The following is a 15,446-nucleotide window of genomic DNA, read 5'->3' on the forward strand; positions in this document are numbered from 1 at the left end:
GTTACTGTTGCAACACAGTTCTTCTCACTAACCCAAATTTTGTCTAGAAATCTTGAACTTGGGCTTCAGGGAAGGGGAAGCCCACACTCCAGCTCCAGTGGATGGATAGCGATTGACCTTGCTCAAGCACTGTGATCCAGTTTCTCCTTATCAGGGATTGGTTAGGGATACGATACCCCTTGTCCAATGAGAAGTAAAAAGAAGTCAATCAAGTCCTTCTGGAAAAACTATTCCTCCATTTTAAGAAGGATGCTTGTGACAAACCATTCCTTTTGCTGTTAGATATTGATTTTCTTTTTTTCCCATAGGATGCTGGAACTGTGGGAGTCAGTCTGGGAATGTGAAGAAGGCTAACGGCAGGAAGAAAGTGGGAGTGGCAGAGTGAAAAGTCGGGGGAAAATGCCCTGAGTCTTGACAATACTGCTGAACTCCTGGAATGGTCCTATCCAGACTTCTTGTTGTGGAAGAGAATACTTTAGGAGAGTTGATTGCTCTGTTACTTACAGAGATATTCAACTGGTATGCACTAATAGCTGTAAATCAAGACATGACGGATAAAAATCTCATGCTGTGATGCCTAGATGGACTGTAGCTTCTGTTTAGTCATGATAGCTATAACTCTATCTCTCCTACCCAAGAAAGTACATCTGAGTCAAAGTGGTGAGATGGATGTTCATGTCATTGGTGGGGGATAACCTTGAATCTGTTCTCATGTAGCAGACACAGTTGTTGACAACTGATCATTTGGACTAGTCGTTGCCTATACTGTAGCAATTGTTACATATTTTTATCATTAACTGTGCTTGCATTTGAAAGGATCTTCAAAAATGCTCTTTTAAAAATTTCCTCGCTACCTCTGTATCACTGTTTTGGAAGAATCTGCTCTTATCATCTCTAAGACATCACCAGCAGCAAAGGAGATAAAGCACTGAGGCCCTTTTCGCCAGATGCTGGACATCCATACCCCAGAGACCCTGCCTTTCCTCCTGCCTGGACATATGAAAGGCACCTATATCACTACCGGAATTCATTCTGCAACACCCTTCCCTGCACACACAAGCTAAGTAAACCCTGGTTCCAAGCTTCAGTCAAAAGACTGAGAAACTGCCAAGCAAATGGATGAGATTTAACCCTAAACCAAAGTTTAACACTCAAGATCCTAAGTCAATTGTGATGCCCCTAATCCCTGCCTCAAATAACTTCCACACCACATGGCATTTTCTCTCTCTTTCTCTAGGATTTGGGTTTCTGTGCTCCTCCAACATCTGCTTCTAAAATCCCGAGTCAGCTTGGAAGGTCCCAAGATTCTTTTCCCATCTGTCTATTGCAGAGCAGATATGGCAACCCAGTAACTTCCTGAACTTTGAGCAGTGAAACTTGGTTTTTCTTGCTTTCTTACTCAGAGGATCCAGGTGTGAGGCAGCCAGGAGAGTTCTGCTGTTGGAAACTTTGACCCACATAGTCCTCAACCTGAGACTTGGAAGGGTTCTGAGAAATCCAGCAAGTTCAGCCCTCCAGCAATGGTGGGGACCCTGCAAACACAGTTGATGCTATTCACCCCCAGGGTCTAAAAGGCCTAGATCAGATGAGATCTCCCTGTTACATGCTTTCACAAGATCTTGTACTTCTCCTTCATAACACTTACCACAGTGTAATTAAATAGGGGCTTATTAGCTGTCTGTCTCCAAGATGGACTGTAAGTTTCAGAGAGAAGAGACTGGTTTAAAGTTGTACCCTAGTGCCTAGCAGAGCAGAACACATGTTGGTGTTCAGTCAACACACATTTGAAAACCACTAGTTGTTGATTCAACTCCTGGAGCTGCCAGAGAGGCTGAGCATAACCCCGGCCAGGTTGCTCTGGGCCTTTGGGTTCCAAAGATTCATTAAGGAAAAGGAATCAAAACAAATACCAAATAAGGAGAGGCAAGCACGTGCACAGGAACCCAGATCCAGTGCTGCCAGGGCCCCAGGGGAGGAGAATCACCTCACCGGTTCCCCCATGTCACCAAAACGCAGTTCGTTTTGTCTTCCTCTCTTTGTGCACTTCAAGTTTTCTTGGGAAGGGTTCAGCCCATTGGCCTCTTGCTTAATCCCCTCTCTCCTATCATCTCAAAGGGCAAAACCGAAAAGCCACTGGTCTGAGAGTCAGCAAGTTTTGCTACTTAATAGTTGTGTGACCTCAAGGCAGTCCCTTGAAGTCCCTGAAGCTCTGTTTCCTTATCTAGTCCAATAAAACACAATTTCTAACACCCTTTCCATTCTGACTTGCCATCAGCTTTGACTTTGGGTCACAAGGCCAGGCTAACTTCTTACTGAGAGCCCTTCCTCTCTTTCTCTACTTCTGGGTGTCCCAATCAGCCTGAGCCTTCCCAGCTGACCCACCAGCCCTAGCAAAGCATCTGACAACCGTCGCACCTAGCACTTCTATTGAGTTACCCCAGCAAAGGCATTGAGACCCATCTTGGCACAGCACCTGGTCCCCTGCCAGCCCGAATGAATTTGTATGCCTCCGAAAATGGCACAACCAAGAAGCCTGAGCCAGGACCGGACCCTCCTAGATAAGCAGGGGATGGCAGGGAGCTTGGAGAGGGTTGGTGAACATTCCGAAGAATACAATTTCAATGACTGGGGTCATCCAGCAACAGGAGCCACAGATAAAAGCAAAATTTACCTCGGGTAATAATAGCACCTTGTAGTTTGACATCACGTGCTCCTGCCTACCAGCACAAAACACTGTCACACCAGGAGGCCAAGGTGCAGAGGTCTGGGGGAGGCAGAGGGATTTTAATCCCCAGGTGGTTCACACAGTATATTGAAGCATTAGACAGAGCCAATAGCCCAAGGTCACACAATTAGGCTTTCACAGGGTGGGAATTAGAGCAGAGCGTCCTAATCTTACCCAGGGGCTATTTCTAGTAGACTCTAGATGGAGGCTTTGTTTATACCTTGGTTCTATCTTATCTTACCTGCCCAGGTAGTGAGACTATTTTTTTCCCCTTGGGGATGAGTAGTAGGAAACGTGAGTGTCCCAAAGTTGGCTGGCCAGCCTGAGTTCGGAATCCAGATTTCTTGACTTGGATGCTACAAGGAGGACCCAGTGCGGCCAGTCCATGGAAAGCTGCTATTTTTGCACTTAGGAGGCACAGCAGAGCTCCCAGTGGCAGCTGAGAATGCAGAGGCTCCAGGGCTGATAAAAGTTGTAATTAACGTGCACGTACAACCCTTTCATCTTCAAAGGCTTCCTTCACATTAGCTCGTTATTCCTCCGATCACCCCCATGGGTGAGGCGTCATTTTTGTCTTCTCAGTTTGCAGATGGAGAGGGTGATGTGGAGAAGGTTCCCTTTGCCAGGAAGCCTGGCCCTTGTTCAGAGGAGATTCTAAGCAACTAACTGCACTTGGGGTGATGGGAGAAGAGAATGGGGGTGAATCATAAAAAAACAGAGACTGCTTTAGGTTGCTCTGAAAGGTGGTGGAGCTGACCTACATTGTAGGCTAGTTGCCTACATTCAAGAATGGCCAAACCCCCAGAGTATTCTACACATAACTATCAGAAGCATAAGCTGGAGAAGGCTACTGCTCTACTGTGATGATATCCAACTGATCCCTGGGAGGTCAAACCTTCCATTTTTTTTGCCCATGGCAGATATCACTAATAGATCACAGAACTCTCTATAGCTGAGTCAAGGTCTGACTTAATATAGCATTTCAGAAAGCCTCTGGTAGTCAGTGGGAAATGTCACATGAGCTGATATCTACTTACTATTGTTGCTGGGGACTTATTTGGTATTCACTTCAATTGTCACCTTCCAACCCAGGTAAAGTTGTCAAATTTCTATCTCTACCGATACTGGAGCTGGCTTGCTTCCAAACTCTGTTAGCACTGACAGGTGAGTAATGAGATTTCTGCATCAGGGACAGAAGAACTGGATCTAGTAGGGCAGTGCCACTATTAATTGATCACCTAGAATCGATCCAAAATTATCCCTCATGGTTCTTGAACACGGACTTTATCATCCAGGCGGGTTGACCCTTTTTCTGTCCCTGATCCAGGGACTTCAAACTTTTGATTCATGCTTTATCCTGTCCTGGGGTTTCTCTTCTTTCCTCTTCTGTATCCGTCTTCTTTTCCACACTGAAGTCAACCTCAAATTCCTGGAGTCTTCCCATATAATCCCAGCTCAGGGAGATATCTTTTTTCTGATCTACCAACACTTGGTTATTATCTCTTTGGTAGAATTCTTTCACCTATCAAACTTTTCTTCCACTAAAGTGTAAGTCTATTGAGGAAACTAACTCTTCTACCTCCCCCACTCCTTTCCACTGTACCAATCACACGATACACTTCAATAAACTGAAATGGTCAGTTTGTCACTATTTTATAACTGGGGATACATTAACAATCAATAAGGGAAGGACCTTGTCCATAGTCATCCTGTGTCTAAGGGGGAAATGCTAAACCGTTGCTGGTCATGTGTGGGTTCTCACTTCTCCCAAAATAATGCTTGTATTTGAATGATTAGTTGGAGATCCAGATGAGCCAAACGCATTCAACCATAATTGAGGGCACTGTATGTGACATGAGATCTGAACCCATCTGGCATTTAATTTCAACCCATGTCAATGGCTTCATGATGGGTGTGAATGGGGAACAATCAGAATAGACTGAAATCTGACCAGGATTTTCATTGACTGATAGAAGACTGGAACCAGACAGGGGATTTAGCCTCTGACCCACTTGGACAAACTCCTCAGTAAGGCCGTTTCTGGATTCCCTTTTATCCCCCCTTAGAGTAAGAGTTTCTCTGGTTTTATGGGAAAACAAACTTAGAGGGAGTCTGGGAGACTCAGTAGAAGCAGCAGCTGACCAACACACAGACCTGCCTAGCTCAGAACTGTGACTAAATTTTCTACGTATGTAGTATACATGAGCGTATATGTATTTGTTCTTTTGTTTTTCTTCCCTCTTTTTCTCTAAGATTCTCATATTGTTTTCCATAAGATACTAAAGCTCATCCTCTCAGTTCTGCTTTGGCTGAGTGTGGTGGTTCATGTTGCAGGACTCCTTTCAGGAAGCTGAGAAATCCAGGGAGCTCCTGAAGCTTTAAGAGAGAAGACACCATCTTTTCTTTCCTTTAGGAGATGATTGTTCTGATTTGAAGCAAAGTTTTTGGAAGAGCAGTTTAAAGGATCTTGTATTTAGATCCTGCAGGTAACTCCAGGTCTGGATTCCTGTAGTGTCGGCTGTGTGGCTGGGACATGTCAACTTCTCTGACCTGTTTCTTCATCTGTCCACTAGTGACAGAGGAGTGCTCTGGGCAATGTTCCTTCTCCCTAGGAGTCATTTGGCTTATTGGCATTTATAGGGTAACTGGGTTCATATGCTCGTTTCTGGCATGGATTAATAAATCACTTCTGACACTTAATACAAACCAGACGTCACATTTTTTGGTACTGCATTTATAATAGTATTATTCTTTCCATTAAGTTTTATGGAGCTTAGGTATTAGTGGGCCCACAAAATGACAAATTTATAGCACACAAGGCCTGGAAAGAACTTGAGAGATCAACTAGAATCCAGCCCTCTCATTTTACACATGGAAAAATGGAAGTAAATAGGGGTAAAAAGATTTTCTCAGCGTCACATAATGAATCAGTACCAGGAACTAAAATGTTAAACTCACTTCCATTCTCGGGGGTACATGCTATGTGCTACACGCATAGCTTTAGAAATGCCATACAAAACATCATCCTCCAGGTGTGATAGGGCAACTGCCTGAGTGTGTGCTGCTGCTAAGTGGTAGGAGAGGGGAATAAACCGAAGTCTGTCTCATTTCATAGCCTTACACCTCCATGTACCCTCCCCCAAAGCCCAGCCTCCTCCTTCAGGCTTTGCTGGTTATTTGGAGGTGATCCTTGGTTTGGAAGATTTTTAAATCATTGATTGAAAGGACCAACACTTTTTTTTTTTTTTTCCTTTTAACATAGTGACCAAAAAGTCAATGTATTTTCTCAGAGTATATTGAGAATATGTTTTTGAGAGTTGGAGTTCCTTATACATGAGACCAGATTTGAAAGTAAAAATTGAGGCATAGAAAGGAACCAGACTTAGAGGAAACTAAGATCCCTGGTCAACTGGCCCCAATCTAATGAGTTCTAAACTTCCCCTACCTTGCCTGATAATTCAAACCTCAAGAAGTGCTGAGAAAAGATGGTCCAAGGTTTGAGATGCTTACAAGAGGCACTAGAAAAAATATTTTTTCCCCTATAGAATAGAGAGGGGAGTAAAACTGAAAAGGAATTAGACTGAACCTATAAAAATCACAAATGGTAAATGATGAGGATTGCTTTGCTAGTCAAGTCTAGAATTTTTTTCATTCAACCATCTAAGTATTTATTTAGCACTTACTGTAATTGGGGAAATATGTCAACAGCTGGGAGCTATAGTTGTACAAAAATGTATCCAAGGCAGGGGCTTCCCCCTAAGGGACTTTAAGGCCATTACACAGCCAAGAGGCATCCCTCGAACCTCCTTTTAACTGGAGTCATACTGTGGAGTCTTTCTAAATTATCAGGGGGAGCAACTTGAGGATCATAGAGGAAAGTGAAAGTTACTTAAGGTGCCTAAAGGGATGAACCTGACCTCTGAGGCTGACATCATAAAACAGCTAGTCCCAGCACAGAGCATCCAATGCAAAGACAAACTTCTGGGCAAGAGCTTTCTTTTTCACTCTCTTGTCTGCAACTTTATGATCTGGACTCCTGTAGGTTTCCAGAGTCCCTCCTCTCCCCTCTAAGGTATGGAGGCTGTAGCTCATTGGTGGCCACAGGGCTGACATCAACAGGTCCTCTGTGTGCTGCAAGATGGTGCTCGGGTCTGCTGGATTCTGCGTTTTGAACTGGGCACATTCAGCATTGGCAATATTCGTGACTGACATATAGTAGATGCTCATTTAAATGCTTTTCTAGCTTACAAAGAGTGGGGCCAGAGTTATGCGTGAAATTGACCTTCTAGGTCAAAGGCTGCATGGAACTGTTTGTTTCTCCCTGGCATCTTAATTTGCATAGTGAGAACACCTGCAAAGAGGCATCACTGTCATCACTGTAATGTCTTCAAGAAATGAGGGAGAAATACAGGCTGCTTAGTTCTCTGACTGGTGCATGGGCACTAAAGTCCTGCTCGAGTGCCCAGAAAGGCACCAAAACTGAATCTTGGATGTGTCCCTGTCCCCAGACTAAACACCTGAACCCATCTTGCAGACCAAGTCAGATGTCCCCAAGGGGCTTTGCCTCCTGCCTTCCCAGGTGACTTGTTTTTCATCCAGGGGTATCCAGAGAAAACTCACTTGCTCCATGATGTGATATTCACCTACTGGGCCAAACTCGGCTTGAGCTGAGCTCTTTGTGCCCTGGATGTGGGTAGCCTGACTCCTGACAGCCTCCTTCCTACCTTCTCAGTTCTAACCAGTAGAAAGAAGACCCTCGAACCTCGGACCTTTAAACAGAGGCCAGCATTTTGCTGCTATTCGGTTGGTTCACTTCCAGCTTCACCCGATCACAGTCATGGTCCTAGATGACGGAGAAATACCAATCAAGAGCCTTCACCTTTAATCCAGGTGGGAAATAATGAAGCCACAGTGAACTCAATTCACCGTCTCCTTCAGTCCTGCACCCTCCCGACTTCCCATCAGTAGCAGAGATTGGAACAAATGAGCCACTCAGTATGAATGGGAAGAAGTTTCCATCATGACTTCCTTCTCCTTCGTTTTTGCAATTCCAGTCCTCTCCTCTGACATGTATTATGTATTGGAAAAGGAAAAGGAAAATCAGCTCCGGGGGCGTTAGGATCCTACCCACAACCAGAATCCCAAATAGTTTTTGAAAACCCCAGAGTACTCCCAGGTCAATCATGCAGGTTTGGGGGATGCCCTGAAATCACAGTGTACCAAGAACAGCACCATAATTTATGACTCAGCGCATGAGCTCTGTGGCCAGACCACCTGGGTTTGAATCCCAGCTCCATCAAATCCCAAACGTGTGGCCCAGTGACTTAAATTCCCCGTGCCTCAGTTTACTCATCGGTACCAGAGGAGTGATAACAACATCATGAGGTTGTCCTGTGGTGAGTTAACCCACAGGAAGTGACTGGGGTGCAGCTGGCAGTAGTCAGCACCCTGAGTTTGCGGTGATTACTAACAGTGTCAACGGTATCTCAGAAACAGAGAACTCACCCCAAAAAAGCAAGTGCAGAAGGTACAAGAACTCTTAAAAAAAAAACACACATGAAATTTCAGCCACCATCAGAAGAGACTTGCAAGGACACCATAGGCAACGATCCAAATGACTGGTGATGAGCACACCCCCACCCCACCCCCACCAGGGGTTTGCACTTGACCTTTACTCTCAAAAGGTAAAGCTCTTCCTGGAGTCTGAATTAGAACAAGACAGTTTCCATGCTTGTATAATTATGTCAAAATGGATTCTACTGTCATGTATAACTAAAAAGAACAACACAAATATTTTTAGTAAAACAAACAAACAAACAACAACAAAAAAAAAACCAGAAAAAGAAAAAGTTAAAGACCCAAGGAAGGTTTTTGGGACCTGAGGTTTTGCAAAGTGCTTGGTGACTCAGCCCCTCCACACCCACCTGAGACCCAGCTGCCCACACTTGCACTTAGGAAGGACACTTGCCTCAGGAGGACACACCCAGGCTGCCAGTGTGCCCCAAACTGGGGGAGATCTGGTTCCGTGGGTTTCTGTCCCCCACAGCACCCATGCACTCATTTTGTGTGTGACTCCCTGTCTGAGTCCCACTGGGCAGGTGACCCAAGGGAAGGCAGGACCTGGCCCAGTTGTGGGCAACTTCCCACTTGACACACTGTGAAGAGAAGGCCAGCGTGGCTCCCTGCCAGAGGACCGTCTTCCCTGTACAGGGGTCCCTTTCCTGCAGCAGCAGCAGGTTGGAAGGCAGCTTGATAATTACCCAGCGAGCCCCACAGGAGACAGCCAGAATCTTCTGTGAAGCCCTATGCTTCTGCCCCAGCCTCCTTCACCTTTCAGAGGCAGGTGTGGGCGTGGGAGGGGTATTGGCCTGTCACCTATGAAATCCAACCTCAGCAGGGAGGCTGCCAAATCCCGACCTCCAAGCTGACCACTGCTGAGGGAGTTTTATTTTGAGGCTTCAATTTGGGGTCAGTGTCGTCACCTCGCCTGGCTCCCTTTCCTTTCTTGGCCTAACCATCTATACAACCCTGTCCTCCTCAGCCATAGCAAGTGGCCACTAAAGCCACAAGCAGATGAGTGAGCTCTCTGCTTGTGCAGACCAAACATGAGCCCTGTGGCAGATAATTGCCCCTCAGCCCTGCCCAGAGCAGTCCAGCCATCCCCTCTGATGGCACATACATGTGAACGCATTGGCCTCTTGGCAGACCAGCCAAAGCTGGCATCCTGTGGAGACAGTGAGGTCTAGATTCTAGAACTTCAATTCAGTTCAACAAACAGTGTCTGGTCACAAATGTGCACCAGCTCTGGGAACTGGAACTACAAAAAAGAAGATATGATCCCTGATATCCCGGGGCTCCCACAGAGCTGGAGAAATACCCTCTCCATCTCTCTGGCAAATGAGGCTGGCTTCTCAGACCCCATTTGGGGGAGTAAGTATTTTAAGAAAAATTTCCTCTGCTCAGCGAGTGGAGAGTGGGGTTTAAACCTCAGATGGGAGGAACCGGTTCTCCCTAAAGAACACTCAGGTCCTCACTGGAGCAGAGACACAACGGAAATTGAGTCATTGGCCTCTCACTGTGCAAACCCCTAGAGTTTCTCTCTGGGGTAGAAAAGATCCCCTTTGAAAACGAGGCTGTGTGAGGCAGCATCCGCCACCTGCTTCAGCTCCTTCTTTCACAAGACTCACTTCCCTTTCAGGGTCTGGGTGGAGTCGGCGAAAACCGAGGTGCTAGGGAAACAACCACAGCTAATGTCTTCCTCAGCCCCGGGCTGGGCTGCTGGGGAGGCCTGGCTCCCCTCCTGCCACCTCCTCCCCATCAGCAGACCCCAGGCTGAAGCCACGGACACCCCAGGCTGATGCACAATCTCTCTTGGGTCGCCCCATGTCACCTAGAGCCACACAGTGGTTTCTGCTCAAAAATCCTTGACTTTTGCAAAGAACCATGTCAGCCCAAGGGGGACTCGAGACTTCCCCTCGCCAGGGGCAGGTAGAACCTGCTAATGAGCATGTGCCTCTGAACCGCCTGCAGGGTCAGTGTGAGAGCGTCTGCAGGGCCTCTTTCTCAATTTTCAGGAGAGAGCTTTGCCCTGACTTGTCTCTTAGGGAGCAACCTCTCCATTTTTCCAAGCCTGCAAATAAGAGCATGTCTAGAAGGGCAGCTGGACTCTGATAAGGGAATCAACCAACTTATTTTAGCAACAGCTAACGAGGCTGACATGTCTGACAGCGGCGGCCAGGCCTGCGGAGTGACGAGTCAGGATGGGGCAGGGCAGGGCAAGGCGCTGGAGAATCCGCAGCCAGCCAGAGGTGGAGAGGGAAGCCATTCATGCCAGGTTGTGCTGCTCTCGGAAGCCAGGAGGGTGGCAGGATGGCACAGTTTCCAAAGTTCTCCAAAGGCAAATGAATGGACAGAGTGTGGCACTGGAGTCCAGCCTGGGGGGATTTTAGACCATGACTCCACCCTGTATCCTTGGGCAAGTCAGTCTCTCCCTGAGCCTCAAATTCTAGATCAAGAAAATGGAGTTAAGGACACACTTATGTATAGGTCTGCTGGGAGGCTCACACAAGAGACCCATGTCAAACCCCTGGCTTACTGTCTGGCGAGAATGGATGCTCAGTAAGTGCTATTTCCTAGAGACTTAGGCTCTGCTTTGCATGCGACCATCCTGTGCAATAGCGGAGCGCCGGGTTTGAAAATTGGGGGGCTCCAAACCATCTCGAGATGTCTCAGGAGGCACCAGAAGCCCCAGGAGCAGAGGGAATCATTCTTGAGCATGAGCTTTGCTTTAAGGTAGTACATGTGTGTGTGTGTGAGTGTGTATTTACACATATAACATGTATATTCCTTTTTTTCATATTTTATTGGTGCATTATAATTATACATAATAATGAACTCATTGTCACGTATGTGTACAGGTACATGATGCAGCAATATAATTCGGTCACTATTCTCCCCCAGTGTTTCCCACCCCTAGCCTCCCTCCATATTATCATTTTTTTTTTGTTAAGCTCACAGGAAGCGTACTGTGGGGCACATTGCGGAGTTGTGATGAGTGGTCGGACAGTCTTTAAGGTATCAAACAAGTGCTGTGGCCCCCACAGGGCACACCTTCCTCACCACAGCAGGGTGGGGTGGCCTCCTACAGTCCTCGAAGACAGAGGCATTTTAGAGACCAAATGTGTGAAAGGCACCCTGTCCTGATGAGTCTCAGGGGGCAAGTCTCTAGGCCCTCTCTTTCAGGATCTACTTCCTCCTTGGGAAGAAGAAGTTTTTAAAAAAAAATTTCCCTAAATGATCTTAGAGTCCCCCTCTCGGCATCTATGACAATGAATCAGGGAATATTTCTTGAATGAATGGAAGGGGCTATGTCATATAGTAGGAATTTCATGTGGTCCAGCATCCCCTCCCACGTCGGGTAATTTGGAAGAAAATAGAACCTTCTGCGGCTGCCAACCTCCAGCACACGAACTCACCCCCAAGCCTGTGCAGGAAGCAGATGTGCAAGGTGTACCAGGGGAATAACTGAATTAATCGATGCTAACCTCAGCGGGGATGCAGCTTTGCTTCCTGGTTTCCTCACATGGGAAAACAGCCCAACTCAGGGGAGGTGTCTCTAAGCCTCAGAGGGAGCAGAAGGGTCCCTGCCATCCCCAGCACCTGGGGCCTCGGAAGCGCCCCTCTTTCTCAAAACCAGAGGTGCAGTTCCCCAGCACTGACGCTTCACCACAGAGGACTCACCCCCTCAGAGCCCGGTTCTTCTCCCCATACCTCATTCAAAGTAGCTGGCCTCCAACTGAGTTCCTAGGTTCCACGGTGCTTCAGTGAGCTGCGACCATTGCTATGCTTTTTGATTTCTGATCCAAAGTCCGGACTTGTCTTTCCTCTGCTCAAAGACTGGCCCCTTGGCATTTTCCTCGTATCCTCCACACTCAAGAACAGGGCCACGGGGGTGCCTTTCCATTCTTCTCCCGTCCTTCTCCTTCCCCCTCTGCCTACCCAGCCCCCGCCTGCCGTTAAGTCGCATCTCCTTTTCAAGTCTCAGTTCCTTTCAAACAACTGTACGAGGACCCAGGTGCCCACTGCAACTGCCGCTTCTCGCACTTTCTCTGAGGGATGAACCCAAAGGGACCAGGGAAACAGGTCTGCTGGTCTCTGGGAGAACCCAAGGGGTGGGGCCCTTTCGAAGGAACAGGTTGGGAAGAGTCAAGATGCTCAGAGACAAAGTCGAAGACGCCACCAACGGTTAACATACCAACAAGCTTCCCTGGAGGCCTCAGGGAAGCTCCCTGGCCTCTGTTCTCTGAGGCTGGGCCCAGAGCGCTCCCTGCCCGCCTTTCCCTCTCCCCTCCCATACTAAGCATCACCGCCTTTCAGGGTCCCATTGGAGCTCCAGTTCCCTGTGGCCTCTAGTCTATCAGAAACCACTTCTCCCCTAAATCCTATCCAACTTTGGGCATCCTGTAGTACACTCAAACATGTTCTAAGCCTAGGCTTCAGAAGTCAATGAACCTAAGTTCATATTCAGTACCACCCCTGGCTGTGTGACCTTTAATAAGTCACTTAACCTCTCTGAGCCTCTGTTTTCTTCCTGTAAAACAGGTCTAATAACAGGATACTTCTCACCAGACCATTGCAAGGGTAAAATGAGATAACACATGTAAAGGATTCAACACAGTTTAAGTGTACAATAAATGGTGACTACTGTTACCACAGTGCCGCTGTTGTTGTTGTTAGCATTATTTGTATTGCTTCTGCACCAGGAATCAAAAGTCTAGATCCCACCTATCCTCGAGTCTAAAACGTCCAGCATGGGCTGTGTCTTTTGCTTTCTTGGTGTCCTCAAGAACTGGGTTTAATAAATACTTGCTGAGTAGAATTCACTGTAGGCTGAGCTATCTTCATGACCCAACTGGCACTACTTAAAAGAAAAATTAATTTTGCTAGTGATAAGCAAATCGGCCATGTAATTATCTGTTCACATATAGACAAAGAGAGGGAATGGTTGGAGTTGAGCCGTGCGGAATACCTCACGGGCCCCTCCCCTCTACAGCCACCACAAGCCACCAACCTCCTCTGGATGGGATCCTGGAACCTTAGCTTCAGGGTCCCTGTTGTTACCCTGATTTCCAAGTTCCCTCCGGCTCTGAGGCTGCCAGGCAGGGAACATGAGCCATATGGGTGTTTGGATTTCCCCTGACTGATTGGCAGAGCCTGGAGGTCGAAGCTGGCCCAGCCGTTGTCTCTCCTACGCAGCCTCTCTGCCCCTGCCCGGCTGCCGGGCTGGAACCCCATGGACATCCAGACCATCTCAGAGCTGGTTCAAGTTTCCACAGTCGGCGACTGGAGGGGCCATAAGGGCTTTGGAAACCAGATTTGGTGGGGAGCCACCCCCTCCACTTTCCAGGGGTCTTTCTGGAAAGCTCACTGCCAAGGGCTCTCAGGCTTCCAAGTCCATGGCCACCTTGCCCACGGCACCCACCCCTGTCTGTCCCAGTGTCAGCACCTGCCTCAGCCCCTGCCCCTCCTCTGCAACCACAGCCAGTGGGGCTCCGAGAGCCCTTGGCGAGGAGCCTGTAGCTCAGACACCAGCTGAGCCTCCAGGAGTAGTTACTTTCTGCCATGTGCTGCAGCCCTAAGGACCTCACCCAAACTGCGCGGGCAGCCTGCCCAGCAAACTTTCTTCTCTCTTTCCCGTTCTTTTCAACAAAACGGCGTTTCCCACCAGCAACATCTACGACCGTTTAGCGCCAATCCCAGCCCTGCTTTCTTGAACCCAATCCAGTTCGCCCGCCTCCCTCTTGACCACAGTCCCCCAGGGCCACCCAGCCCGCGGAGCCCCGGCGGGGCAGTCCTGGGTTCCCACTCCGCTGGCCCGAAGGCGGCGGTCACTCACCGATCTGCATCTGTGCCAGGCTCAGTTGCACGAGGCAGAGTCCCCAGGCTGCGCGCCACCACAGCTTGTCCATGGTGTGGGAGAAAACCGCGAGAGCAAGCAAGTGGAGCTGGGGTCCCGGGGCGCGGGGCGGGGTGCCGGCGGAGGAGCGGCGACGAGGACGGACCGAACCTGTCAGAGGCTGGGGGCCGCTGGGCAATGAGGCCGCCTCGGAAGTTGGCTGCAGTTTTTATTCCAGGGTTGAAAGAGTGACCTAAGAGGGAGGGAGCGAGCGAAGGACACACCCAAGCGAGGGGCTGTGACTAAGCAGCCAGCAGCGGTTTAAAGACGTACCAGCCTCCTTCGCACTGTCCCTCCGCCCCCGCCCGCTTCTTAAGAGAAGTTGGAAATCGGAACTGCCGGGAAGGACCTTGGCGGCGCCTTGGGGCGCCCACCCGCCGGTGCGCCCCTGGACACACCTCTTGGTTCTCCCACCCGCTCGCCCCGCCTGAGGATCGACTGAGTCCTAAAACCTCGCCCCGTTGAGTTCAGCCTCCGGCCTCTCCTTTCCCGCTAAATTTTCTGAATCAGGCTGGGAATGATTCTCTGGTTTTCCCCGCGGCTGGAGATCCGGGGAGAGGAGCTGGGACAGTGGTGAGATCCTGCCCGGATGGTGGTGCTTCCCTGGCCATCGGGGGGAGTGATGAATGGAGAGCATGATGGGAGAGCTCATCCTTCTTCCCCCAAGAGAGGAGTGAAGTGCACGTTGCTCAGATAGATCTTTGCTTCTTATGAGGACAGCTCAGGGGCAGCTAGTGATGGCCAGCCATGGTATTTGGCTCCAAGAATCCAAGTGTTCACTCTCTGGTCCCAAAATGACACCTCCATCTTTCCGATCACCTACACACTCATTCATCCTCCCAAGTAGCCTTTCATCCACCCATCCATCCATCTACCCATCTTTCTTTACATCCTTCCACGGGTCACATAACCATCCATCCTTCTGTCCATCCATTCTCCAGCCATGTTCATCCATTCTTCCACTAGATCAACCACACATCCATCCATCCAACCACCAGTACTTCCACTCATCCACCCAGACAACTTAGCATCATCCCATACATTTTTTCACATTTCTTCTTCTTTTTTGTTTTTTCCTTTATCTTCCCTCTTTTTATTGGAGAATTTATTCCATTTACATTTAAAGTATGAAAAGGAAGGATTTATTTCCATCATTTTGCTATTTGTCTTCTGTAAGTTTTTTAATTATTTATGTTTTAATTTTTTACAGACTGCATTTTGATTCACTGTACATAAATGGTGTACATCATTTTGTTTCTCTGGTTG

The 15,446-nt window shown here is 48.2% G+C and overlaps 1 protein-coding gene across 3 annotated transcripts in view; it reads right to left on the minus strand.

Annotated features, from left to right (window-relative positions):
* CD44 (CD44 molecule (IN blood group)) overlaps positions 1–14,360 on the minus strand; it is an 83,745-nt gene extending 69,385 nt beyond the window's left edge. Inside the window, exon 1 of one of the 3 annotated variants that reach the window (XM_079102057.1) lies at positions 14,121–14,360. In XM_079102057.1, the coding sequence (XP_078958183.1) occupies positions 14,121–14,193 (73 nt within the window). In that variant the 5' untranslated portion in view covers positions 14,194–14,360. The remainder of the gene's footprint in view (positions 1–14,120) is intronic. The other 2 variants (XM_079102056.1, XM_079102058.1) reach the window with 2 other exon arrangements.
* Positions 14,361–15,446: the final 1,086 nt, after the last annotated feature.

This window comes from Sciurus vulgaris (genome assembly GCF_902686455.1).
Source record: "Sciurus vulgaris genome assembly, chromosome: 11".
NCBI lineage: Eukaryota > Metazoa > Chordata > Mammalia > Rodentia > Sciuridae > Sciurus > Sciurus vulgaris.